The 27,188-nt window shown below is 51.7% G+C and overlaps 1 protein-coding gene across 1 annotated transcript in view; it reads right to left on the minus strand.

Annotated features, from left to right (window-relative positions):
- GPC3 (glypican 3) overlaps positions 1-13,671 on the minus strand; it is a 112,380-nt gene extending 98,709 nt beyond the window's left edge. The window contains exons 1-2 of the mRNA XM_065729810.1: positions 13,497-13,671; positions 7,090-7,251 (exon numbers count right to left, since the gene is read on the minus strand). Of these exons, the coding sequence (XP_065585882.1) occupies positions 7,090-7,251; positions 13,497-13,671 (337 nt within the window). The remainder of the gene's footprint in view (positions 1-7,089; positions 7,252-13,496) is intronic.
- Between the last annotated feature and the right edge of the window lie 13,517 nt (positions 13,672-27,188).

Consider the following 27,188-nt stretch of genomic DNA (forward strand, 5'->3'; position numbering starts at 1 on the left):
ACAGTACAAACTGCTGTTTGTTCTGCCTGGTCTCAGAGGGTTGAGTTTTTTACACCTCACTTTCCAAGCAACAGATTTACGTGACTTTTTTTCCATGTGCAAATTCAGATCATTTATTGTCCAATTTAGATCGGTTTTTAAAGTATTAAATTAAATACGCAACGCTCACTACACGTAACCTGGCAGAGAAGATGCACTGATGGTATAAACGCATCACTTCATGGGGACATGCTTCCTTCCATGTACCAGTTGTCTCTTGTCCCCTGTGCAGCACCAACACAACTTCCAGGTGCTACAACTGGGAGAAGAGCAAAGACCAGAAAGAGAAGGGAGGAAAAAGTCATTTCACCATACTGGCCATCCATCTGGTGTACAGTGTGAAATAGAGCTGAAAACATTCTCAGCGTGCAGTAATTTTGTGAAAATGGGTCTGGAGGCTCTTCCATCAACCCCAGAACTCGTTGTCAGAGGGAAACAGGACACAGCCTCTCCCCTGCTGTGCCCAGAGATGTCCACACCCAACTCAGCACACGGCCCACAGAGCTGCAGCTGAGATTTAATTCCAAGAGGAAGGACAGTTTTGAACGCAGCCCAGTTGGCCGCACGTCAGGCAATCACACTGCTCAGGCCTGCATTCAAACTCTACATAAGCACTCACCCTTGCCATAGGAAACTGTACAGTTCTCAAGATCCTTCAGACCAGCATCAGCTACAGCATCCCTGAATGACGACATCTCCAGGGAGCACCAACCACTGGCACACCGGTCTGAACTCAGTGCAAGCCATCAGGTGTCTCCCTGCTGCTCATACGAGAGGAATCTGCTTCATTTCTAAGGAGCAGAACGTCCTTCAGGTGACACACACTCTTTGCTGCCCTTTGCAAAGGGCAACACCTTTGGGTTTACAAACACCCTTTACTCTTCACCTTTGGGAAGAGTACAGAGAGGTGCACCTTTTCTGTGCTGAAGGAATAAAGTCGGTGCCAAGCTACTGAGTAGTGACAGATCAGACTAACACATTCCTGTCATTTTAGATCTTCTGAAGCACAAAGCCCACACCTTCAAAACTGGATTCTCAGTGCCTTCAGTAAGTTCAGAACTTACAGACTTCTATGGACCGCTCACATAGAAAGCTCTCATCTGCCCTCACTGTCTCAGCAATGTGTTCTCTTCATAAAGAAAAGACACAGATTAACACACTTTCATAGTAAAACAGAAGATCATCAATTGCTAAAATTGATTTCACATCAGTGAAGTAACACACCTGAGGTGATCAACGTCACTGGAGGTTGTGAAGCTGCAGCGTATCAACAGTTGAATTGGCTCAGCAGGAGCTCATTGCCACCAGATGAAATGCACCATTGGCCACCTTACTGTTGTGCCTTACTGCTCCTTTAGAAGTAAAGCAGACGACAGTCTAGCAAAAGGTTTTCTTCAGAGACAGGTCCCTGCCTTCATTGCAGGGTGAAGGCTTCTTCCTCCCCTTCCCTTCCCAGAGTTTGCAAACCGGTTCGTTTGCATTCTGAGTACTTTGTGTGATGAGAATGCCTCTATTTATCCTCACAGGCCAAGAGATGGAAGATACTGATGTGCCCATTTCTGTGTGGAATTACAAAGGGGAAGATGTAATTTGACTACTTCATATCATTAGGAGGCCCTTAGAGAATGCTAACTATCTGGAGATGGAGAATCCCAGCTCCAAGTGTAATCAGAGCAGACAGACCTGTAGAAGCAGACATCCCAAACTCTGTTTCATGCTTTGCAAGAGGACCACACCTCGTCTGGAAGCAGGGCACCACAAACACAGGAAAGCAGGCACAGAGCTGGCAGGGGACAGTGTCCCATAACAGAAGAAAGGCTCACAGATAGCAGGAATTCCCCCACACACCCCGAATTGGTGACCCCCCCAGCCCAGACACCCAGCATCGTGTTTAAAATCTGCTAAAGCAGCACGTAGGCAACTGTGAGAACCTCCTATTAACCCCCAAGCCCCATTTCACCACCAAGGGAAAGGGCATCAGCAGTATTTAATCGCAGGGGAACTAATGAGATACAGAACATGGGAAGAGTCACACCACACATGTCCACCCTCAAAGCACCACCAGCTCCTTGTGGGAGCAGCCCTTACCCAGCACACCCAGAGCTTCATGGCAATGTCACAGTGGCATTTGAAATCCAGGCAGCCAGAGGGAGAAACAAAAGCAGTACCAAGCAGCTTTCCAAACCTCCCTTCCCAGCAGTGTGTACCGTCACGCAGTGCTTCCAAACCCGTGGTTTATGTGGCTCAGGAGGGCAGTTTCATGCCCTAACTCCTGCATGATGGATTTTACAATTTGTTAAAGAAACTCATCAATCCTCAGCAGTCATTTTTTATGCCCAGAGCCTCCACAAACTTCTGCATTTTGCTGATCCCCCAATTTCAAATCATTTGAAATGGCTGTTCCTATTACCGCTGTGCTCCTAAAGCTAAGCATTATGGCACACTTCAGATTCCCAGCCTCATGCACTACTGTAGTAAACAGATTAACTGTGATTTATGAGCAGTAAGTTCTGGTTATTTGAAAGGAAACATTACCTCCGTAGACCAATACTGACAACTGGAGATCTCTCATTATGCGGGGAGTTCTTTCCACCTACCTGTAATCATTAGTTTATAATGCTGGTATCAACCTGGGAAACATATCATCATCATTTACCACTGCAAACTTTGGGCTTCCAAAGCATCTGGCAGGAACTGCTGCCAAATGCAGAAAACTGGCCTGAGCTGACCCAGCCAGACAATTGCTACTTTAAATACACATTAATGAAAACAAATACGTTTTCTTTTTTAAATGCACAATAAAGCAAGAAGTCTTTGGAAGAGATCTCACTGCAGAGATGCAAAGAAGGATGCATGAAGGCATCAGTGAGTAAAGAACTAAATAGGAAGGGGAAGAATCAGATGGTACAGAGATCTGTTTGTGTGGCTTATTTATTTGTAAAGTCAAGTTACAGTTTTAGGATGGATTCATTTGTGGGAGAGAAAATTGAGTTCACTTCTTGAATATCAGAGAAACATTTTACAGACCCTTGAGAACGATTCAGCATTACACAACACACCTTGAGCCACTGAGCTTAACCCCCTCCATGCATGTCACATGGGACTATTACTGAGAATCTTTTTTACACTGATCACACTTACCAATACCCCTTTTTTCCTGCACTAGAGAAGCAGTGCACAAGGCCTGGCCAATGGCCCAAATCTTCTTCACAGAGTCACAGAATTATTAAGGCTGGAAAAGACCTCAAAGATCACCTAGTCCACCTACTACTACTACTAATCCACATGCCTAAGTATCACACCTACACACTTGGATGGACATCAGATCCCATGCACGCAACATGACCACACTTGGACAACTCTGTCCCCAGTGCAGGGCTGGTTCAGCTCCAGGACTCCACATTCCCCAGCACCACACTGCTGCTTATACATTCAGAAGTTGATAATTTCACAGGATAGAGGCTTGTTCCCCTAGCTCCGTATCATCTCCTCCCTGTTTAGTGTGATGCTGACACTCATCCAAGGCTCTTCCTACAGCCAACACCTCAAACACCCTCATGAACTGTTAGATTTAATAGGTGTAAAACTAATATTAAACTATTCAGAGGAGGCTCAGGTTGGATATTAGGAAAAATTTCTTCTCCAAAAGAGCAGAGATGCATTGGCACAGCTGCCCAGGGAGTGGGGGGGGGGGGCCAAAGTTCCTGGAGCTTTTCCAGAACTGTGGGGATGTGGCATGCATAACCAATGTGGTTACAGGCATGGTGGGGATGGGTATGTGATCTTCACAGTCTTTTCCAGTCTTAACAACTCCATGGTTCTATTCAATACGAGATAACAAGATCTCTGCTCGGCAGCACTGCTGGCAGAGAGCCCTGCTTGGTGATCACCATGCAATAGCTCCCACTGCACAACCAGTCTCTTCTCACCCAATTGATGCCGCACACACTCTGGATTTACACACACAAGGCATAATTAGTAAAGATATATTTAAAAAAAAAACTTTTTACCTCTTTAAGAGAAGAAAAGAAACCTCAGTTCCCTCACCTTGACTCTAAAGTAGTAACAGCAGCTCGTGAAAAATGAAAAGCCTTGAAGGATTCGGAATAAGAAACTTGGAGAGACAATCGCTGATCTTTTATCTTCCAGACTTCAAGCAGAATCAAGTTCTTCAAAGAAAACTCAATAAAGCCCAGACATTTTCATCATAACAAAATAAATAATTCAGTCATGCGTTCGAGGACTCCGACATTAGGATTGGCTATTTGATATATTTGTGGCTTAGGTGCCTCTAAACTGATTAAAGATAACCTGATAGAAGCTTGCAACGTCAAAACCGCCTTCGTTCCTGACAGATATGAATGGATAGCGTAAATAACTATAAATAACCAGAATGGCTGCATTTATGCCTAACGGAGGATTTACAGCCTGCAGAGCTGCCTGGCAGGACCAAGAATTACAGCTCTGCCTTTCTCACTCACAAGGAGGGGAGAAGAGCTGAAGTCCTCCTTGTGTCACTACTCTGTCTGGACAACTGAGAACCCACAAATAAGAGATGACCATGCAGATGCCAGCAGGCTTGGCCATATTGACTTGTGCAGCCCTCCTAGAAACTGCTCTGAGACAAGCACCCCAAAAGCCCCTCCAAAGCTCCTGTTGGGTCCCCAAGGGAGCTCTCACACTTGCTGGATGGGGACACTGCAACATGTGCAGATCCCATTGTACCCTGGGAGGTCCTTCTGTGCTCACACTCTTTACCTGCTTTAAAAGAGCATGGAGGAAGAACCAGGAGGAATGCATCATGAAAGTTACACTGAGAAGATGCTATAGCTTTCATTTTCTGTTATCCACAGCGCAATAGATTCTCATCCTGCATACTGGCAATGAGTGCTCACTTACTCTTGAACCTGGGAAGCAGACAGCAGATGCACATGCATGCAGCACACTCAGAGCTCCTAAGTGTGCGTGGGGAGGAGGAGAGCAAGATCAAATCCCGGTGTTCTCCTTACATAAAACTGTAATAGTCACAGATAGAGACTGAATAGTTAGAAAAATCAGTGGCGTTTGTTGAGGGCTTCTTTTGTCATTTCAATGGAAAGAAAAATGCAGAGGTGTTGGCAGAGGCCTAAGCCCTCCCTACTGAAAAGCCAGGATCTAAAGTCAAGAGAAAGAACAGGGAGCAATAACAGAACAGGGCTGGCTCTCACTGCTTGCAAGTGAATTGCACTGATTAACCACTTAGTTGGAATGGGAAGCCCAGAGCAACATTAAATGTCACTGTCAGGAAGACACAAGAGCAAGTCTGGGACTGAAGCAGCTCAGCTGGAGCTGCCATGGGCTGAGAACCTGAGCTGGGAGGTGTGCACGTGGGCACATAGCAGCATGGTTACACCGCATGGCAGCAAAGGGAAACTGCCCACAAGCACACCTGGAGTGAGATTTAACTGCAGTGGAAGCAGCTACAATCAATTGTAACACTGTCAAACTCAGCAAGTTTCCAAAGGATTAAATCATTACTTAAATCATCTTCATAATTCAAAGAAGTGCCTCTAAGATGAAACCAGGCACTAATTGTACCATTTACATTTAGTGAAGGAAGGGTTTTTTGTTGGGATCTTCCCTACTTAACCGCAATAAAGAGAAAGCCCAAGGGTCTAAAACTAATAATCTAATAATCTTTGCTAAGTGAACACTGTAACAGATAGGCCTGGATGAGGCCTTCAGTAAATGCCAGACAATTTCCCTTGATCTTTATCAGCAGAGATGCAGCTCCAGCTTCAGCAGGAAGAAATTAAATTTAGTGCGAAATAATAACATCTGGGTGAGATTTTGCTTGTCAAACCAGCAATCCCCTTGGATGCTGGGCTAAAAATATTAAAATGAACTCTGACGGGTTTTACACTCGTGTTTTATAGGAGCAGTTGGGATACGTTTCCATACCAACACATTACCCCACTCCAGACAGCAGTGCAATTACTCATCCCCAGAGCAGGAGGATCCCTGCAGAGATGCTTGGAGAACTCTCCTTGCTGAGGGCTGACACTGCCCTGAGCCCTCCTGATCTTACAGCCCCAGAGCCTGAAGCCCACAGCAGAGACCTGTCTCATACCATGAGCAGTGCCAAGAAGTTTAGCATCTAACTGCCACCTCTTGAGGCCAGACTGTTCCTAAAGCTCTGGCACAGCAGAACACAAGCAGCAAAACACCCCCCTATTATTTTTATTTTTATTTAATTAAAAAAAAAGCATTCAACAAACTTCAAGTCTTTAGATTAGAAGCTAATAGAACCACACAGTTTTTAGTCCAATGAATTATCCCCTTCTAAGTTCAAAGCATGTGATATGACGTAACTGAAGCGAGCACATGGGTTCCAGTTAGAAATTCCTCTTCTACAATGGGATTGTTAAATATAATAGCATTAGTCTTGACCCCTCTATTAGCAGGAGTTCTGCAATTAAATACTTTTTCCCAGCACCACCGCCAAGAAGAGCAGCAATGAAACCAAACAAAGCTTTTCAGAACAGGCCCTGCTCAGGGAAGAGGCTATCGTGGCCAGGATGGAAATCACAGTAAAAATAAAACTCAAAGCAAGAGAGTCAACCCACTCAAAAAGCAGCAGTGTGACCCATATAACAGAAGTGTCACTCCCTCTTGCTTTGCCATGACCCCACAGGCTTCAGAAGGCTTTGGATCTTGCTGTTTGTGAGGCATGAACAAAAACAGTTTTATTATTTACAAAAATACTGTGAAGGAGGAAACGCTTCATTCCTCATGACTTTTTTTTTTTGTTTAAATACAAGTAAAAATGCTGTTAATATAGAAGGATGGAACCTCTGTAGGAGAGCACTCAACATACAAGCAAACATTTCACTGCACATTAAGCACCAACAAGAAAAGTTTTGCTTGCATAAAGGTCCTTAAATAATTATTGCAGATCTCAGTATTGCAAACTGGCACGTACCCAGAATAGAACATACTTGTCAGAGGTCAGTTTTGCTTTGAAGACAAATACATCACCATACCACACACCTGGCCCACCCCAGCACTCACCTTGGAACACAGCGGCGTTCTGGATGACAAGGAACTTCAGCTCCATGCTGGCAGACTGCAGGAGCTGCTCCATGTTCTGTCGGGCCACTGCCTGGTACCTCTCCTCCATCCTCCTTGAGCAGCACGTGGAGCCCTTGGGGGTGCATACCTGCAGGTCCGACCCTGTAGACAGACAAGGGCAGGGAGCTTGTGTTAGGAGGAGGGATTGCTGCAAGCAGAGAGGAAACCGTCCGCATGTGTTCGAATTGCTGCAATTACAGTTTGATGGTGTTTCTGGAATTTGTCCTGAGCAAGCAGCTTGGCCAAAGGAGAAGAGCAATAAGGCAGAGCCAGGACTGCTGAGCAATAGCCCTGAGAGCTGACAGTGCTTGCTGCAGCTCCAATACACTGCATCCCTAAGAAAATGGTGCTGAGCAACCCAGAGCGTGCTGAGAGAGCTTCAGGAGGGGCAGAAGTGCAGGGGTAGTTGGGTGAAGGAGCCATGGCTTGAAGCTGTGGGTTTACAGTGAATAGAACAACACACAGTATGTGCTCATCATTTGCAGAGACTTATACAACTAGCTCAAGACAAGTAACTGTTACTTGTCTGTGATCTCCATCCCTATGCATCCACAGCAACAGCAGTAACAATAGGAAGCCAAAAGAGTAATTATTTGCTTTTAACATAAACTTCTAAGGCATACACACCTCCGGAGCCCTCTCACCCATTTCCCCATCTGATTCTTCCTCCATTGCCAAGGGGAAAGCCATGGCATTCCCAAAAACTCTCACTTCTGGAGGGGGAAGATGACTATTTATATTTTAGAAAACATCATTAATACAGTGTAGAGGAAAGAAAATCATTTGTTGTTCAGACAACAGGAGAAGGTAGAGCAGACGAGCTGGTAGCAGCAGTAATAAGTCCCATTTTCAATCAATTTTCAGTACCAAACACGAACAGGATAACAAGCTTGTATCACAGAAAAACAAAAGCCCTCAGCACGCAAAATCCATCTAATTTGATGCAACTATTAAGCAACACCTCCACGAAAACACCACTGAGACACAGCTACCTGGGGGCCAGATGGCAGCAGGATGCTTTCACATCACAGCCACTGCCACCCCAACCACAGCACTCCAGGCATCCCAGAGCTCCCCACGAGGCTCAGCACTGCCCAAAACCAGCATTAGGTGTCTGTCCTATGCTACAGGCAGCCCAGGTGGGGCTGAGTGCCCCCAGAGTCCCTCAGCAATCCCTGTCCTCCCCTTCACTACAGATTTTTTCCTTTAATGAATGGAGCTGAGCAAGTTGGGTAATTTCCATCTTTGCTCCAGGAGGATTATGCATCCTTCCAGGCTTTTTTCTCTTTTCTTAAGTCTTTTACCACATTCTCTCTGACTAATTACTAGAAAGTGTCAAAAGTCACTTTTCTGGTGTAGTTTAGAAGGAGAGGATTAATATTAATGTCAGTTCAATCGCATACCTGCTGAAGAAGAATCATGCACAGTGTCAAGAGAAGCAGCAGCTGTCAGGGCTGGCAGCAGAACCGCATCCCTCCCCATAACACAGCCTTTTAGGGAAGAGGAGGAAAAGACACGAAACCCTTTGTCTGCAACGTGGAGATGAGCTTACACTAATGCCAGCCCCACAGCAAAACAATGCATGGTAAAGGGGCACAGGGGCTCTGGACCCACACTGGGAGGCACAACACCATCCTGACCTCAGCCTCACTTTCCCCTTCTGCAGAACGGGGCATGCAGCACAGATTTCATTGTAGGAGAGAGCCAGCCCCGCTGGCAGACAAAGAGTGAACCTCAGTGGTTGGGGCGATGGGTATTTCCCATGTTGGACAAATGTGAGCCCATCAAATCGCATAGCAGCAAGGCAGTGCCTTAATGACAGAAGCAGATACAGAGCAGTGAGTTAAAGAGATATTTGAGTCAAATTACACCACAAAAAAGACTTCATGTGGTCCCTTTAACACTACAATACAGCCATGAATTTCTTGTTAATACAAGGCTTATTTCCTCCTACATTTATTATATTAGGACACGCTTCAAATTAAAAGAAAAAAAAAAGCTTTCTATGATTAATGGAAATACCAATATAGGAAATCAGAGAGTTGGCAATTAAGAGCTCCGTGCAAGCAAGAGCTGAGGATAGGAAGCACCAAGGTCACTGCTCACCTCCCATCCTTCTTGTTCGCAATTAAGCCAATTTCGCCCCTTAAATGGATTTTTATTTTTGTGAAGTAAGTAAAAAGACAGACACGAAGCAGCAGGGCAATCTCACAGGGGAGGAGGAGAGAGCCTGGGAATTAACTCTGACAGCTTAAAACGTTTCTACAGAGACAAGCAACTGACACCAGTGACCAGAAGCATCTTGGTGGTCACAGCAGCTCAGGGCAGGCGGGATGGGTCCTATCTGCCATGAGGGACAGCTCACTGGGACCTGGGCCGCAGGAACCCCATGGCACAGTACCTATGGTCCCATAGGCTACCAAATCCTGGCCCTGCCTCACAGCCCACCCCCCGGGTGCTGCATCCAACCCGCACACCTCCGTGATGGCTGTGCCGTGGGATAGCAGAGCCCATTCCGCTGCTTAATGGCCCTTGCTGTTAAGATTGCTTTTATCTCCCAACCTACACACACCCCTTTTTCTTAAAGTTTCAAGCCATTACACTTCCTAATACCCCTGTCAGCCCTTGCAAATGACCCCTTCCATTTGCTATAGGTCATTACAGTTTCATTTTCGGAAAGAAAAGACCCCACACATTATTCCAACAGGTTTTATCCTCTGTGCCCGTCGAGCCCTGCACCAGCCCTGTGCCATTTATGCCATCTTGGGGAGCAGCAGTGTAAATGCTCTGCTGATTCTGGAAGCACTCCTGGCTGACAGAACCAATTTCAGGAGCACCCTGACTCTTCCTCCTCCTTCCGACACAGGAAATTTGTACCGGGTTGAATTTAGAGCCTTACATTTGACTTTGATGTACAATTATTCCTGCAGATAGGTGGTGAGCACAGCAGCAGCGGAAATCATTTCAGTGGATTAAATGTCAAAAAAAAAAAAAAAAGAAGAAGAAGAAAAAAAGCACAGCAACGATCTGCAGGCAGCTGTGAGTCTCTTAAGAGATGCTGAAGGAGTCCATATGGGTTTTCAGCACCCCTAGACTGCTCCAGCCCTGCCACCAGGTAGATTCAAGCCACGTGTTTCCCTGCCAGATCCAACAGCTTACATCAGGTTAACGTTCCCCCAAGTGCTGCCAAAATAAGAACCAGCCCCTGGTACATGGTGAATGCTACACTGTACTGGGAGCATTGGGTCTGCTCCATAACACACCCATAGGAACGCTGCTGCCTTCTGCTTTTAATTAACACAACCAATCAAACATCTGTCACCCATTTTTAACACCCAGCATTGGTGAGAAAAGGAGACGTGGCTGCTCAGGACCCAGTTAAAGAGAGACAAATTATAAGCCAACCCTGTTCGATAGGCGATCGAAGTTGGGTAAGTATGGGTACAACAGGGAGATATTTATTACTGCTTAACTGTGCTGCTCCATCTTTCACAAGGTCTGTGAAATGGGTTCTTCCTGGAGCCTCATGGATGGCCAGATGAGTTCTACACCAATAAAACCACTCCATAGCATCACTTCTTTTAAAATGAGAGGTTATGGAGAGACTAGAGAGGTGGTGCCATCCAAGAGCTTCCTCCCACTGGCAGGAAAATGCATCAAGCACACCACCATCAACAATAAGGAATTAATTCATGGCTACCATACACATTATACACATTTGTTACAGTCACATGCACAAGCCCTACAGTCATCCTGAAGACTTTCTATTCAGGATGCTGTTAAAATTAACCCTTGGAAAAATAAAAAAAAATTAACAATCTCACTATAAAAGCACTGCCTGAGGAGGTTACTAAATTTTAGGGTTCTGCTCCTGCTCTTAACTATCAAGAGAGCAACTTGCAGACCTGAAATAATTAAGAACAGAAAACTCAATTATCTGGTAAGCTAAGATGTTAAAGCTGAACGGGAGGGCTGCACGGAGAGGGGACCATTAGTCCCACTCAGGAAGAGTGGAATGAAAGCAGAGAGGCACAACAGGAGCCCCACATCTAGCAGGAGCCATTGGGATCCGTGCTTCTTAAGCTGGGCCCTGGCTTCCAAAATTAGGAAAAGGAAAAAGAGAGGAGAGCCTGACTCTTTGGGTCAGGCTGTTGTGCAGCATCACATCGCAGCGCAGAAGCAAAAGGTTTGTTGCCTCTATTTTCACAGGGGGATCTATAGCTGCTCCTTCCAAAGAGAATGGCCAAAGAGTTGCACTGTGGGAGGAGGAAACAAACCTACTCGTGGGCTTTCCTGCTGGCAGCCCCCAGCCATCCCACATGGGGTGGTCATCAGCCCAGACCCCAAAGCCAGGCTCTACCAGAGGGCAGACCAAAAAACATCAGCTTTGGAGCAGGGATACACAGCGTACATGGGAAGATATCCACCCACAGGCAGCAGCCCCACAGCCAGAGCATCCCTGGGAACACAGAGCGATGTGAATGGCCAAAAGAAGAGCACAGCCCTGAGCTGCAGAACCCAGGCCAGCATCTGCAGTGCCGGAGCAGAGCTCACTGCCCCACACCGCCTCCAGCTAGAATTACTCCCATAGCATTGGTACCAGTCATGAAACAGCACGACGCTTCCCTTGTATTTATCAGAGGTACTCGGGTTTTTTCTTGTTTGCTTGGGTTGTTATTTTATTATTTTAATTAGAAGCATCGAGCTGGCAGGACCGGGCTGCCCAATGGGAGCACTGCACCAACGTCCCCCACCCACGTGCTCCAATCCTATAATGCATCCCAGCAGTATTTCTTCTGTGTGCACTGCAACTCTGCAACATTTCCTCTGCTTCCACCTCAGCTGCAGCCCCTCACGATGCAACATGGGGCTCCTCGAAGTCGTGATTCTCCTTCTGTGTAAAAAAAAAAAAAACCTAAACAAAACCCACATTTTAAATACCCTGTGTATAAGCCTTCAGTCTCCACAGGCTGATGTGATCTGTGGCAAAGGATCTCAGAACTGCTTCCACAGTGATTTGTGACCGGGAACACCAAAACTTCTTTTTTAATTGACAGATGTATGAAAGGAATAAAGCAATAAACAGAAGCCTGGAAAATAGTGCTTGAGTGATGTTCCCCCATTACTGAGATTGATGCAGCTGCTTGCAGGAGAAGCAAGAGCTCTGAAGTGTAATTACTGCACAGACTCGTGCAAGATGGGCCAGACCCAAGGTATCAGTGAGCAGTCATTGCTTTAATTATGATCAAGTTTATGTACTTCAGCAAATGTAAGACCCACTTTCGCTTTGATACAGGGGAACTTTATCACTGCAACAAGCTGGCAGCACTCTGGAAGCAGGCACAGCCACTGCACAGCCCACGGGCTGTGAAGACGGAGGGGGACTCCTCAGCCCCAAAAAACGGGGTAGCAGTGGGGGCTCCCGGGGAGCACTGCTGCATTCCAGAAGCCGGACCCCACCCCTCACACTTCCCATAAAAACGAGCTCTGAAATCACCCGGGGATCAAAGCAAACATTGCACAGCAGCAGTAGTGGAAAACATTTGATTACAGACAGCAGAACGCGGCGTTTTAATGGTGATAAGGGCAGCTCCCTCCCCGCAGCTCTCCATGCAAACACCTCGCCCCGAGCTGTTCCCAGCTCTCCTCCCTCCCTGCTGCCAGGGACCGAGGGATGCAGGGGTAGAGTCACCGCTTTGGGAGCATAGGGGAAAGAGCCCAGAACCTTAAGAAAGAGCCGTAAGGACAAGAAGGGGCGAGGGGAAGTCCTCATTTCTCAGCGCTCCCTCTAGCCCTGACAGCGAACAGCATCGCGGCAGCCACAAGGACTGCGGGTGGGCGCCCACAGACAGCGGATGCACTGTCACCCCATCCCCTCGGCCCTGCAGGGGAACCGCTCCGTGCTTCGGAGTGCGGCACGGCCCGGCAGGAGCATCCCTCGGGTTGCCGGGAGCAGCTCCTTCCCGCAGTTCCGCGCCCGTCTGCCTCCGCTCTCCTCCCGCTCTCACTTCGCCCCACGCCGGGCAGAGCAGCATCCCGACCCCACGGCGCCGCACAGCTGCGCGCGGAGCTCCCCCTGCCCACCCCTCTCTGCACACCTGAGGAAGCGACGTTTCCCAGCTCCTAAAAAAACCAAGAAAGCCGAGAAACGCCCGCTGCACGCGGGGAACTCCGTTCCCTCACCAACGCCTTCAAAGCGGAGCACAGCCGCCCCCGAACTTCTCGAGGACAGCGTCCGAACCACGAAGTCCCGCATCCCGGGAGCCGAAACCCGACGGCGCGGCCCCAATTCCCGGGTGGGCTCCCACGGCGCAGCTGACCCCGCAACAAACAGCGGGCGGCCTCACCTGGCACGGGGCTCTCGGGCACCCACTTGGCTCCGGGCTGCAGCGCCTGGAAAGCGGTTCGGACCGGGCGGCAGGCGGCCTCTCCCGCCGGTTGGGCGAGCACCGGGACCGCCAGGAGCAACAGCAGCAGCAGCAACGGCGCCAACAGCGGCGACGCTCCGCCGCTCCCCGACATCCTCCCGGGGCGCCCAGGCGCTGCCCTACGCGCCGCCGCCCGGCAGCGGGGCAGCGCGGACCGGAGCCCGGCCCCGAGCACCGGGAGCGGCCCCGCCGCGCTCCCATTGGCCGCCGCCGGACCGCGCCGCGCGCTGATTGGTGCCCGCCCCGCTACCGGCAAAACTTCCCCCGTCGGCGGCACCGCCCCGGAGCCCATTGGTGCTCCGCACGGAGCGCTCCCACCTGCGCGAGCCGGCCCGGTCGCAGTGCTGCTGCGGTGCAGGGGGAAGCGAGGAGGAGGAGGAGGAGGAGGCAGAAAAAGGAGCTGCAGAGCTGTGTGAGCGCTTCGCTCCGCTGTTTGCTGCGGGCCGCGCGTGTCTCAGCAGCACGGCTGGCAACGCTCCTGTTAGCAAAACGTCCCGGTCTGCGGGACTCATCCCAGCAGAGCGGAGCACGCTGTGACCCTGCTCGCATCGCTGTGTCCCTTAAACGACGCGCGGCTGTGCCGCTTTGCAGCTCCCTGATGGGTTCGCAACGTTTCTGCAACAGTGTGGGTTTCTGGTACAGTGTTGCTTTAGGAACCAATGAGGCTGGCATGCAAAACACAGAGGCCGGCGTTTGAAGCCCTCCTCTCTCCACGCTGTTGAAATCTGTGTTATGTTAAAGCTCCAGCTAACCGTAAGAAGTCTATAAAGCACTCGAGCATATCTTGCATTCATCTCCAAAGCCGATGTGCATATTTCATCACAGCACGGCTGCTTTTGCTGCTCCAGGTAGCACGCAGATATTGTCAGGCATCCCATTAGCACTGGGAATTATGTGCAGCACCAAACAGGCAGAATTAAGGGATCTGCTGAGATCGGGGAGTGCCTGAAGATTTGGAGCCGCGTTAGAAAACAGCACTACTGCTCGTTCCCGCATCTGGCTTCACAGAGGGGTCCGTCATTATCTTGACAACAAAGTGATGTTTCTTCTCCAAAAAGGAGTGATGGTAAAAGGGTTAAAGCCGTGGAAGAGCAGCGGAAAGAGCAGCTTTTTTTCTGCACTGGTTGGGTTATACCATAAGAGATTTTTGCTCATTTCCCCCAGTTCTTACTCCATTCCTTGGAGCAGTTTGCAGCTGGATGGAGACAGGGAGTGAAGCTCACTGCACCCATAGCCCCAAAATGCCATCATGTTCTGCACCCCTGAGTCCAAAGCAACGCAAGAGCCCAGTGAGAGCCCTGTGTTCAAAGCCCCCTGTGAACCCGTGGGATCCATCCTTCTGACCCTGAGGGTTTGCCCTGGAGCTGAGCAATGTGCTTTGCTCCAAGAGCAGAGCAAAGTCACCGGGTGGGTTCGCTGCCAGCAGGTGCAGCGGGAGCCAAGTCGTTGTCTCGCATCCAGGAGGATAATTTCCCTTGTTACAACTGCTCACACAGTAAAAATGTCACTTAATCATCTACCTGCCTTGAGCCTGGGAGTAATGAGCAGCAGCATCATCTGCAGCTGATTTTATCAAACGCCCGTACGGAGCACTCCTCTGGGAAAACACTGAATCAATTAAAACGCCAAGGAGAGACATAGGAGAGGATCTGCACTCCCCAGCAGACACTCACCAGGCATCGACGTGGTTCCTGTGCCTGCCTCGTCCCAGCTGCAGGGCTGGAGGTGCTGCCTGCCCTGTTGGAAACAAGGGCTGCAGGCACAGATGGCTCTCCCTGCCCAAGTGGCCCTTGCCATCTCATTCTGCACCCTGCAGAGCTGCGAGGTCAGGGTTCCACTGCCATTCGTAGAGGAGAAGGGAGAAGCTCTTTGTGATGATACTTGCACTTGGGATAAAGAAAAACACATTTGTCATGGGGCACTGGGAGAAATGATGGATTTCCAGGCAGCAAACATCTCTCCCTCCTCAGCAGGGTATTGTATCCCTCATGCCACACAGGTGTGCTGATAGATCCACAAAGAATTAGCCTTTCCCCCACCCCAAAAAGCAGCAGCTGATAAATCATTGCTCTGCGGGCTCACTGGGAGCTGGTCACACAGAAGCAGCACAGCCTTTGGAGGGATGCGTCACTCAAAGACTGCAGATGCCAATAGAGCTGTACACCCCAGCACCCAGACACTTTGCCTGTCCAAAAATGGGATTCTTCAGAGCTGGAATTATTCCATGAGCATATACCAGTTCCACTCATAGGTGCACCAGAAGTGCCTGCCAAAGCCACTGCACTTGGTCCTTTGGAACTGTTCCCTTTTTTGCAAAAGGTTTGAAATGTTCTCCCACTGTTGGACAGAAACACTGTGAAATCACAGAGTATTTCATGGGACAGAGTCCTGTCCAGAGCCAGCTCTTCCCCAGAACAGCTGTTCATATGGATAACACACAAACCGTGGGGGGCAGGGGGAGCAAATACCTTCATTTATCGTCTCCCAGCTATTGGTGAATTGGAGATGGCATGGAAGGGCTGAGCCCAGCCTGTTCCCCTATGCAAATAAAGCACTGCTGCCAACTCCCAGCCCAGGGCTGCCAGGCCACGCTTCCTTAGCACAGTATCATTGGCTGAGGCAATAGGCGGTGCAGTGAGCAGTGCTGTTGTATCACCACATGACACTGCACAACAAGTCTCATAGCACAGTGTGGAGAGCATACACACTTCCAGGTGGGATTTATGGCACAAGCAACAGAAGTGATATTGGATCTATAAATTGCTCCCACTCCAAAGGACGCCGTGATGTATGCAGGTGCCTTTCCAGGAATGCTTTTTTTTTTTTCTTCTTCTTTTTTCTACGCAGAGGCGCCGCAGTAAAACCTGATTTATGCCTTATTAAATTATTTTAATGCTCAATATTACATGCAAAAAATCCGTGAAGAGATATATTAGAGGCGCAGCTCTGCCAGGCTCACACAGAGGCAGACCCGGCCGCGTGGTAATGAGGCTCTGCCAAAGCTTCTGGTGAGCTTCTCCCAACCCTCCAACCCCCCCAGCCCTTCCCAGAAGACTCAAACCCACACCTGGACCATGGGTGTATCCAGCAGAAGTGCCAAAATCTCTCCTTGTGCACGTTTCAATAGGAAACCAAGGGAACTCCATCACTCCTCTGTTGCACAGCTCTGGCATGGGGCACATCTAACTTTTCCATAAATTCCAGGATTAAAGCAATTAGTCAACATGCCGCTTTAATGAAGAAGGAATGAAGCCAAATGAGTCCAGGAGGCTTGGAGAAAAGAAAAAGAAGTGAGCTCCACACGGTTGGTGCTGGTTGTTAAACCAGCCTCATCGGGACCTGGAGCGGCCCGCTGGGCATCTCTGGAGGAAAGCCAGCACACATGACACTCCAGGACTTCATTTAATCTCAGGCTAAGTGCAAGCATTTAGAATTAAATGTATTCTTCACTGGGCTGTTGTAGAGGAAACTGAATAATTTAAGTAATTCAACCTTACAGCCGAGTGAATTACACTCCCTGTGCCACTCTTCTCTCATCCTGCTGAGTTTGGTGGCCCTCCTTCCTTGCCATGCTCCCACACCTCCCCATTAGCAAAACAAGGGTCAAGGTTTGCCTCTGCTCTGTAGGGAGATATATCTGTTGAGTACACTGAAGAGCATCAGCAGTTGCAGTGCCGGGGTCACCCTCATGCCCACACAGCCCAAAAGGAGCACGCAGGAGATGTCCTTGCATCTTGCAGGGGATTCACAGCCATTTAATGGCACAGAGAAGCTGCATTGCTCGGTGTCTTCACACAATTCTGGAGACACTCAGGTTCATCCCTTGCAAAAAGGCTTTGGCAGCAGGACACCACCAATTCCCACTCCCTTTGCTTAGGCTGAAATGCCCCAGATCCCCAACGTCCCGAGAAGAAGATGCAGCCTTCATCCCCAGATGGATTTCCACACTTAATAAGCACTCCTGATGGAAAGGCACGAGTAAAACAGATCCAATTAGTTCATTTAATAGTCTTGCATGATGAGATTGGCCTAACTGCCCAAGCATGGGATTTTGCACAAATGAAGGAGTACTCCCATAAAAACCAAACTTAGCAATTTGGGAAGAAAATCAGCAATCCTCTGAGAAAAGTCAGCTCTTCTTATAGTGTAAGATAAGCTCACCTATCTAGCGTGGGGGGAGAACACATTAAAAATAAACAACTCTACCACTAAGTGTAATAACAATGATACAACCACCTCAAATTATTCCTTATTACTCTATTTTGTTCATTCTGACTCTCCATCAAGCCTCCCCCTCCAGCTGCCCTACTTGCACAGGTTTCAGTGTCTGGAGGGGGAATTAATTAACCCAGACCACTCACTAGCACACACACGAACCCACTGTCAAAAAACCTGCTCGGGTTTGCAGGCAACTGTGCGAATCACTGCAGATGGAATCCCCGATGTTCACTTCTAGTTTTGAATGGGAATAACCTGACATTTCATTCCAGGACCACAGTGAAATGTCAACATCTGCTGTGGCTGTGCAGAACGATCACCACTGCACATGGTCTGGGATAACAGCCCCAGAGTGGGAGTGTGGGAAATCACTTCTTCCCCCCGTGCTAATGAGGAGAAGCACTGTGGACTCGGCACCGAGGGAGGTTTTGAGCTGTGTTTCATGAATCATGCCAAATCCTGAAGAGCTCAAGGGCATCTGTGCCATAGATTTATTTATCTGAAGGAAGGTTACTGTATGGAACCATTATGGGGTGATGTTAAAAAATGCACAGTTGTCAAAGGGGGACACAACGGCATTACCAGCCTGTCTGGCCAGCCATAAAGACACAAACCACCCAATTTTTCCCTTCTGCATGGACATGAGTCTGCAGATTTAGAAGATGATCATCTCCATGGGACATCTACACCATGCTGGGAGCATCGATCACAGCAGCAGCCCTGGGACACAGCACTCATTGGGTTTAACATGCTAAAGTGCACTGAAGAGATGAGCCCCCAGCCCACACCCTGACCCCACAGCAGCCAGGGGAGATTTTGGCATTCAGCCTTTACTCTTTTCCCCTCTTCCCCTCCTTTCCCCTTTGTTGTCAAGGGTCACATTTCCCCTCAAAAGCTTTGCTGTGCTTGCACCAACCTCACACAGCTCTGCAAAGAGATTTGCTCAGGATTTCCGTGGATTTGGGGCTGGCATTGGGTCAGAGTCCTGGAGCAGTAGCAAAGAACTGCAGGAAATCAGTGCACAGAGCTGGCAACGGGAAACAGTGGGAATGGCACTGCTGCTCATCAGCCAGGAATTGTGCAGCTCTGTGGTTTCACTCTGTGCTGGAGGTAGCAATGAGCTGCTTGCAAAGGAACAAATATTGCACCTCTCTTTCCCCCCTTTGAAGTGAAGCTCTGAAAATCCTGCAAAAGGACGAAGATTTCTTTGTGCCCTGGCAAATAGGATGCATCCCACAGAGGGACCTTCCCATCACACCTCCTGGCTGCACCGTTCCCAAGATAACTGATACGGATATGTGTTTTATGACAGTACTGACATTTTGAAGTTAATAACACCTGGTAAGCTCTTCCTCACCAGCAGTCACATCCCTCCACCATAGGGCTTGGGCTTTATCCTCTTTTCTTCAGCCTGGGCAGCTCTGGCTGCAGTGCTGAGGACGATGCTTCACACTTGGACACCTCCATCCCTATTCACTGTCCCCGAGCAGGAATGAGGCTGTGCTGGGGACCATCAGCAGTGTGAACAGGAGATTTTTGCTGTATTTTATTTAGAAACAGCCTGCCCTCATGTGGCGAATGGAAAATGAGGAGATTGGAAATTTTGGAGCAAACTGTGCCATGGGTGTGCTGGGCAAGGGACCAGGAGCACTGAGCAGCCAGCTGCCTTTGCACAAAGCATCCCGTAGCTCCTGCACCTCCAGCACCAAACTTCCCCTCCCACCTGCATAGCTCCCTTCTCTCCAACACCACAGGGCAGAGCCCATGGGTTCCCAGCGTAGCATCACTCCCACGCAGAGCTGTGTCCCTCTGCCCCATCTGCATGGCACCAGCCTGGGGAAGGCAGTGCAAACCAGATGCAAGCCCTCAGTACCAGTATCCAAAATGGGAAAAAGGCCTGTCTGTGGTCAGTTGAAGGGCAGAACACCACTAATGACACTCCCCAAAGAGCATTGGCTTTGCTTGGAAAAGTAACCATGCTCCCATTGCAGCCAGACTTCTGGGCAGCCTCCTGGAGCAGCCTTTGCTTCTCACGACGTGTGATAAAAGCTTTACCCAAAGTCATGACCCAGAAGCGACGAATCCAAGACACCTCCCACAGCAGCATCCTCACCACCCAGCCGAACCTTTGTACCATCAGTGATGTGAGCGGATCTTTCAGAGCAGAGTGCAGAAAGGCAGCAGCAGTGCGGCAGGACAGCGCCGGAGGAGGAGCACGGCAGGACCAGGGTGCATACCAGTGAGATGCTCCAGCCTAATCCTGACATGCAAACGAAGCGTGCCGGAGCACCTCCCACCCTCAAAACCCCAGAACTCATCAAGGTAACATACTCACACGTAGCACTGACAGCTGCGCATCCATAGCGCTGGAAAACCAGGCTGTGGTTGGGACGCGAGCACAGCAGACACGATCCGGATAGCAAACAGCATCTCAGCCCCACGGAGAAAGCAAAAAGGACCCCACAACTGCAAGCTGAAGCGAGAAACCCGCGTGCAAGTCAGGTCCCCGTGGCACTTGGCAACTCCGAAGTACCCATCGAGACTCGGAGCGGCTCTAGAAAATGAATACGGCAGGACGGGGGAATGCAGCAGCGTCGGTCTAGATGGCGCTCACGTCTTTTCCTACAGCGGGTGAAGCAGCAGAGCCGCAGCCCGGCGCACGAGGTTTCTCGCACCGCACCGGGAGCGATCCGCGGGGCGGCCGCGCTCCGACGGCACCGCACGGCCCGGAGCGCCGGGACACACCGACACCCGGAGCACCGGGACACACCGACACCCGGGGCTGAGCGGGAACGCTGTCATCGCCCCGAGCGTTTTGTTTTGGTAGAAAACGCTCCTTTCGCGCAGTTGATGCTTCCAAAGGGTTTTCTGAGACGCTGGGATGGGCAGCGCTGAACCGAAGAGGAAATCGTCGTTTCGGTATTCCAGCTCCGCATCGGGGTGATGCGATTTGTTTATTTTTAATAGAAATGGGTAAAACAAAGAGTTTTGCATAAGCCCAAAGAGAGGGCAAAGGGTGTGAAGCCTTTTCCCGACAGCCTGTATGCTTTTTATTCCATATCAGTTCTGATATCGCTCAAACTAGAAAACTTTCATCAATACTCAAGACCCTTAAAAAAAAAGAAAGTGGGGGGAAAAAAAAGAGGAAAAGAGGAAAAAAAAATCCTCAATTTTGGCAGTCCCATAGGCAGATCCCCGTGCAGGTCAGCAGGACTGACTCCATCACATCCAACCTCAGCTCAGGTTCACGAGCTGCTGCACTCCGACCACCCGTAGGGGCTTTCTTTGGTTCTGTGCTTCTGATTCCCACATTTCATAAAACCCTTTGGCAAATGAAATGTGAACTTCACCACCGCCTCCAACAGGAATTAGCTGAACAGCCATCACCTTCTGATCCATCTCTGCTGTCAGAACACCGACTGCAGAACGGCTGTGGTTACTCTGAACAAAGTAACCTGGGAGCAGGGTTAGGAGAGCTCACCCGGGCTCTGAGTGTGGACACAGATGTGCATGTGCCATCCAAACAACCTGAGACCCCAACAGCTGAACATGCTTTAAAAGCAAATGGCAGCTGGGAGATACTATGATTTGAATGCATTTTCTTCAAGGGAAAAAACACGTGCCCATGGGATGCTCTGCTGGATGCACACTGATGGGAGTGGGAATAACCACCCACATTAAATAGTGGAAAGCATTGTGCAGCTGGAAGGAGACAGAACATGAACCATTCCCAGCTCGTACAGACAGGGCCAGCACACGGCTGCTAGCTAGCTGCCCTCTGGAGCTCCCAGGGCATTGCTGCCTGCACTCTTGAGAAGCCTCACCCCTGTATGGCCCCTCCAGCCTATAAACCCCATAACAACCGCTGGTGCCAGCCCTCCCAACATCCCACTCCCAGAAGCAGCCCCAGTGTTGGTTCTAACACCTCTGGTGGGAAAATCACTGCACCTGATTCAAAAGCAGCACGCCAGCACTGCGCTGGCATGATGACAGCAGCAGCACTTGATGCACCACAGACATTTCTCCACTTTCTTCCCTCGCTGCCAAGAAATTCCTGAGTGCCCAGCCCTGCAGCATGAGACGTGAGGATGTCCTACAAGAGCCCTCCGTGCCCAGCTGCACCTGGTTGCACCCAAACCCTCCGGAGCAGCCTCCACCAAAGGGGAGCTTTGCAGAAGCAGCTCCCAGCAGAGCAGAGCATCCTGCTCCCTCCCAGTGCCAACACTCATTTGCAGCTGTGGAAGCACTCAGTGCCTCCAAGATTACAGCAATCTGAGCAGTGAGTGCCAATGTGCAAACTGCAAACCACTGTGCTGTTCAGAACTGATTGTGAAGATGTTTGTCAAGAAAGCAAACACCTCCATTGCTAATAGAGCCAACTGTGGCCTCCAACAGCAACCACCATGCTTACCCAGCTCACTCATCCATGCTACTGCTGAACCACCCCTGCCCTGCTCACACCCAGGCAACACTCTGTGCTCAGGGAACACCTTTTCCTTCTCTTTGTTGGGGATTTCAAGTCCAGCTCCCAGAAGCACCAGGAAAATTACAGTGCAGACAGAGATCAGGTTCTGAGGTGCAACATCGGGGAAACCCTCACTCTGAGGACAAGACACAGAGCAGGGCTGCTGCACTGCACACCTCCCCAGTGCTGGCTGCTCAGCAATCATGTCCTCCCCTGGGAGTCCAGGCTACTAGGCTCCAATGCTCCCAACCCTCCCTGTCCAGCTGGTGCTGCTCCATCCCACACCAGCCCTGCTGCACTGCCCATGGCCAGGCCACCTACACAGCCCTTTGAGATCTCAAGTGCTCTGGGGAAAGGAGCTTCCATTCCACTGGTACTGCCCACTGGGGCAGCTGTGCCACGTAACACAGGTGTGAATGCAGCTTTAACATGGCAAAGCAGAAAAACCCAGTTTGAGAACACTCAGCAACTCCCTCCCCGGGACAGTGAGTTCCTATTAGCAGGTGAAATCACAAACTCATTTTTCACAATACAACGGATTCCAGCAGCATAGCTGTTCATCCTCAAAACACACAGGAATTGCCCACCCTGCACCACAGCTCAGGCTCAGCTCCCTCCATGCTCACTAAGTGAAAGAGCACCCAATGCTCCAGGACGAGCAGGATTCACTTGAGAACATTCTGCTGCTGCCCTAAGGAAAATAAACATCCCCCTTCCTAACACAGCAGCAGCAGCAAGAGCTCTGCACCACATTTACCTTCTTCAAAACCAAGGGGAGGAGGAAGCTGTAACCCACGAGCCAACAGAAAGGCTCTCCTGCACTTTCAGCACCATGAAACACAAGGTTTATTTTAAAAATCTCTTTATTGGTTAAGTCCACCACAGTGATTTCCACATCATTACAGAAGCACTCCCCAATGGCATTCCCTGGATGTCTACATCTGCCCCAGGTGGTTTTCCCCTTTTTAAATAGCAGACAAACCTCAGGATCCAGGCAGGCAAACCCCAGGATCTGGAGCTTTCTTCCTTCCCATCCCTCTGGATCGGCCTTTACACCACGAGCTGCCCACTGACAAAGCCTTGTCAGCGGATGAAGGTCTTGCGGTTTACAGATGGATACCGTGCAATTTTTCTCCTACTAAACTAATCAAAATTGCATCGTGATCCACCCGACAACAGCAAAACAAAGCCTACCATGCTGGCACCCACCAAGCAGCACAGCCTGAAGACCAGTCCTCCTTTCCTCCACAGGCCGGGACAAGTGCAATACTCTACACACAGCTACAAGTAATGCAACAAATCCCCACCCACGGAGGAACCAGCGCAAGGAATCTTCAGATCTTCACGGCAAGAGGGGAAGAAAACTTCAAACCCCACTATTCACCACTGATTCACCACCACCACAGTCAGTTTTGCATGGATTTGCACAGCAATTCTAGCAAGCTGGGATGCAAACCTGCAAAACTGACTGTAAGCAGCATCTCTCCAGAAAGCATCTTCTCCAGAAGCTGCCCCGAGCTGGGACGCACTTTATCTAACAGTACTGTAAGTGCCCACATTACAGTAGGTCCAATGCCAAGCTACCTGCACTATGAGCACTTTGATACTGCTAGGACACAGCTGCTCCCTGAGCAATTGCCTTCAATGAAACAAAATGCAATGCTGTGAAATGGTCATCACTGAGCGAAGGTGAAGGGACGGCCGCGTGGTGCTGGGCGTGCGGGCAGCAGCTTGTGCCAGAAGGAGCATTTAGGGCAGTAGATTCTACGCTACGTCACTAACTGCACTAGATGCACCTTAACACAAGGACCACGAGTAGGGCAGCACCGCTCCCGTCACGCTTGTGCTCCGGAGCCACATCGCCATGGTTATGCCAGAAGTGCTTATACTGCAGTAGGTGCTGAGCTCTACCTGCACTGTAAGCACTTTTGCACAACTCAAGGCCCATCGGCACAGAGATGCTCCCACAGCAAAGCTCTTCTCGTCACGGTGTAGCAGCACCTGCAAGAGAGAAGATGAGGATGGGTGAATGGTGCACACAGCAGAGGTTTCCCCACTGAAGCCCGGATGCAGAAAGCGATGCAGGGATTTCATGGTGCAGTGCACCCTGCGAGGAAGAAGAGGAAGAGTTTACAACCAATTTCCACTTAAATTGAGGTGAAAATGGCCCCTTCCACTGCCTCAGTGCAGTTCAAAGGCACCGCCATAAGCAAGGACCCAGCACATGGGGCTGGGCCCTGACCTCTCCCCATACCCCCAGCTCCGAGGGGAGGGGGATGGGGACTGGGCGGGGGGGTGAGGGGCTGACACTCGACCCCGAGCTCTGTGCTCCAGATGATGCCGCACAAAGCGCTGGACTCTCCCTGCAGCACCACGTGTGGTGGACGGGAAAAGGAGGGGGGGGAGAGAGGGGGGAGGGGCGGGGGATTTTAAATTTCCCTCCAGAACCACGCTGTCACCGGACCCGCAGCACGATGCGGCGGGGGGACCCCTCCCCCCAAAACCCGCACAACTCCCGGGCAGCCACGTGCACGCCGCTCCCCCACGTCCCCCCCCTCCCAAGCGGAGCAGTACCCACGCGCTCGCGGCCGCCCCGCATCCCCCGCCACGTGCCGCCCGCCCCGTCCGGGGACCGCGCGCGCCGCGATTAAAGAGCGAAGGAACAAAGCACTGTGGGAAATGCAGTCCTCCATTCAAAGCCCCAAAAACGCGCCAAGCCGCCCGCCCGCCCCCCCCCCCCCGCACCGCCGCCGCGGCGACCGCTCCGCCGCGCACCCCCCCCCACCCTCGGCCCCAGGAGCGGAGCGGGCCCCCACCGCCGAATCGCAGCGAGGGCGGCTCCGCGCGGCCGCGGGCGGCCCCTTTGTCCCGGCCCGACGGGGGCACCTCGGCCGCCTCCCGCTCCGCCGCCGCTCCCGCCCCCTCCTCAGCCCTCCCCTCCCTTCCCGGCTCCCCCCCGTTACCGCCGCCCCCTCCCTTGCCTGAGCGCGGAGGAACGGAGCGCGGCGCCCCGACGGCGGCGGCACCGAGCGCGTGGTCCGGCTCCCGCCCGCCCCCTCCGCGCGCGCGCGCGCTCTCTCTCTCTCGTGGCGCGCTCCCCTTCCCGCCCCGCCCCCCACCGGGCCGGGCACTACACTTCCCACCGTCCCCCTCGCGCCGCGCATGCGCACCACCGCTCCTCCCCCCCTCCGCCTCTCGCCGCCGCCATGTGCTCGCCGCGCGCGCCCCCCTCCCCCACGCACCGGCCACGCGGGGGCGGCGCGCGAATCCCCCCCCCCCCACACACACACACTTCTACCCCCCATCGCTCCGTAACTACCGGACGCGCACCGTGGGGCTGTGTGATGCGTGGGGGTGCCCGCGTAGTGCGTGTCCCCCCCCGTCCCAACATCCCGCAACGGGGACCCCCCCAAGTTCCGCTCTCCCCCTGCGGCCCCATCCATTGTTGGAGCCACGGAGCTGTGCGAGCGGGGGGGATCGGGGGGCACAGCGCGGTACGGAGCGGCCCCGCGGAGCCGTGGGCCCACGCAGGCGGCCGAGCCCCGCGCACTCCTACAGGTGGTGGTGGTGTTTTGGGGAGCACCCCCCGCCCCCCCCAACCCGCTCCGCGCTGTGCCCCGCGCAACATCCCCGGCCCGAGAGCAGAGACCGCGGGAAAGAGAAAGGGGAGGGGGGAAAGAAAGGAAAGAAAGAAGGAAGGAGGGGAAGAAAGAAAGGCGGAAAAAAAAGAAAAAAAAAAAGAAAAAAAGGACAAAAAAAATTAAAAGGCTGCAGAGCAACGCGGGAGCACGGGGGGGGCAGCGCCGGACCCGCGGTGGGGTCTGGGGAGGGAGAGGAAAACGGAGCGGAAAGGGGAGAGAATGGAAAGATAAACACGGTACCTCGGAGCGCGAGCGGAGCCCTGGAATAAAAAGGGTTTTACGAAAGTGGCGCGAAGACAATATCATGTGATCCCGGCCCAGGGCGGCTCCCTCCGCACCGACCAGCCAAAAACAGGGAGAGGAAGAAAGGGGGAAAAAAGTACATCCGCTCCCCGCGCCATTAGCATAATTAATTGTGTCCTGCAGCTGCGGCCGCCGCTCCCCGGCCCGGCCTCCTCTTCCTCCCGCCGCGGGGCGAGCCGTGCGGGCTGCGGGGCTGCGTGTCCCGGCCGAGCCCGGTCCGCGCGTGGGGCCTCCGCTGCACGTGGGGTCGCGCCCATCCTACGGTCCAACGCGCGAACCCCCGGCCGAGCGCGCCGTGCCGCTTCCCCGCGCCCGCGAACCGCGTTGCGTGGGTCCGCCCCGGCAGAGCGCGGCCGTTCGGGGATAAAAAGCCCCACGGGGAAGAGGCCCCGGCCTAGCTCGCCTACGTGCAGCCCGACCCACGCCGGCACCCCGGCTGTCCGCCCGCCCCGCGGGCTCACCGCGAGGGCCTGCGTGGGGCTGGGGGTCCCGGGATGGCGGAGCCGCGTGGCCGAGGAGCCCGCTCCCCGGGGCGAGGGGTCGGTGTGCCTTGGCGGGCGGCCTTCGTAGGAATGCTAACAATGTGCTAATGGTGCCCTGCCGTGCCTCCGGGATTAGGGGTAGCCGTCCTTTAGGAGCGCGGAGCGGGGCTCCCCCGGTAGCGAAGGGCTTCGCCCCCCCCCCCCTCCCCGGGCCTCGGGTTCGGTGTCGCCCCGCGCGCTGGGGTCTGAAGTTGGAACAAAAAGGTCCCCATGGAAACCGGGAGTCATCTATCAGTACCGCGTTCGGTACGCCACGAGAAAGGGGCTTTTGTCCCGCCGGTATTTACTACTGCTTAATTTCTTTCTTTTTTTTTCTTTTAACATTCCACAGCCAGCTCCTTCCACGTCGGCCCGCAGGGTTTCTCCGCGCCGCTCGGCCTCTCCCCGTGCGCGTGTGCGTGAGGCCTAAAACAAAGCGAGACGCGATGGAAGGGCACCGGGC

The sequence above is a fragment of the Cyrtonyx montezumae genome, unplaced genomic scaffold (assembly GCF_038088225.1).
Source record: "Cyrtonyx montezumae isolate F1298 unplaced genomic scaffold, pur_monq_1.0 scaffold_11, whole genome shotgun sequence".
Classification (NCBI taxonomy): domain Eukaryota; kingdom Metazoa; phylum Chordata; class Aves; order Galliformes; family Odontophoridae; genus Cyrtonyx; species Cyrtonyx montezumae.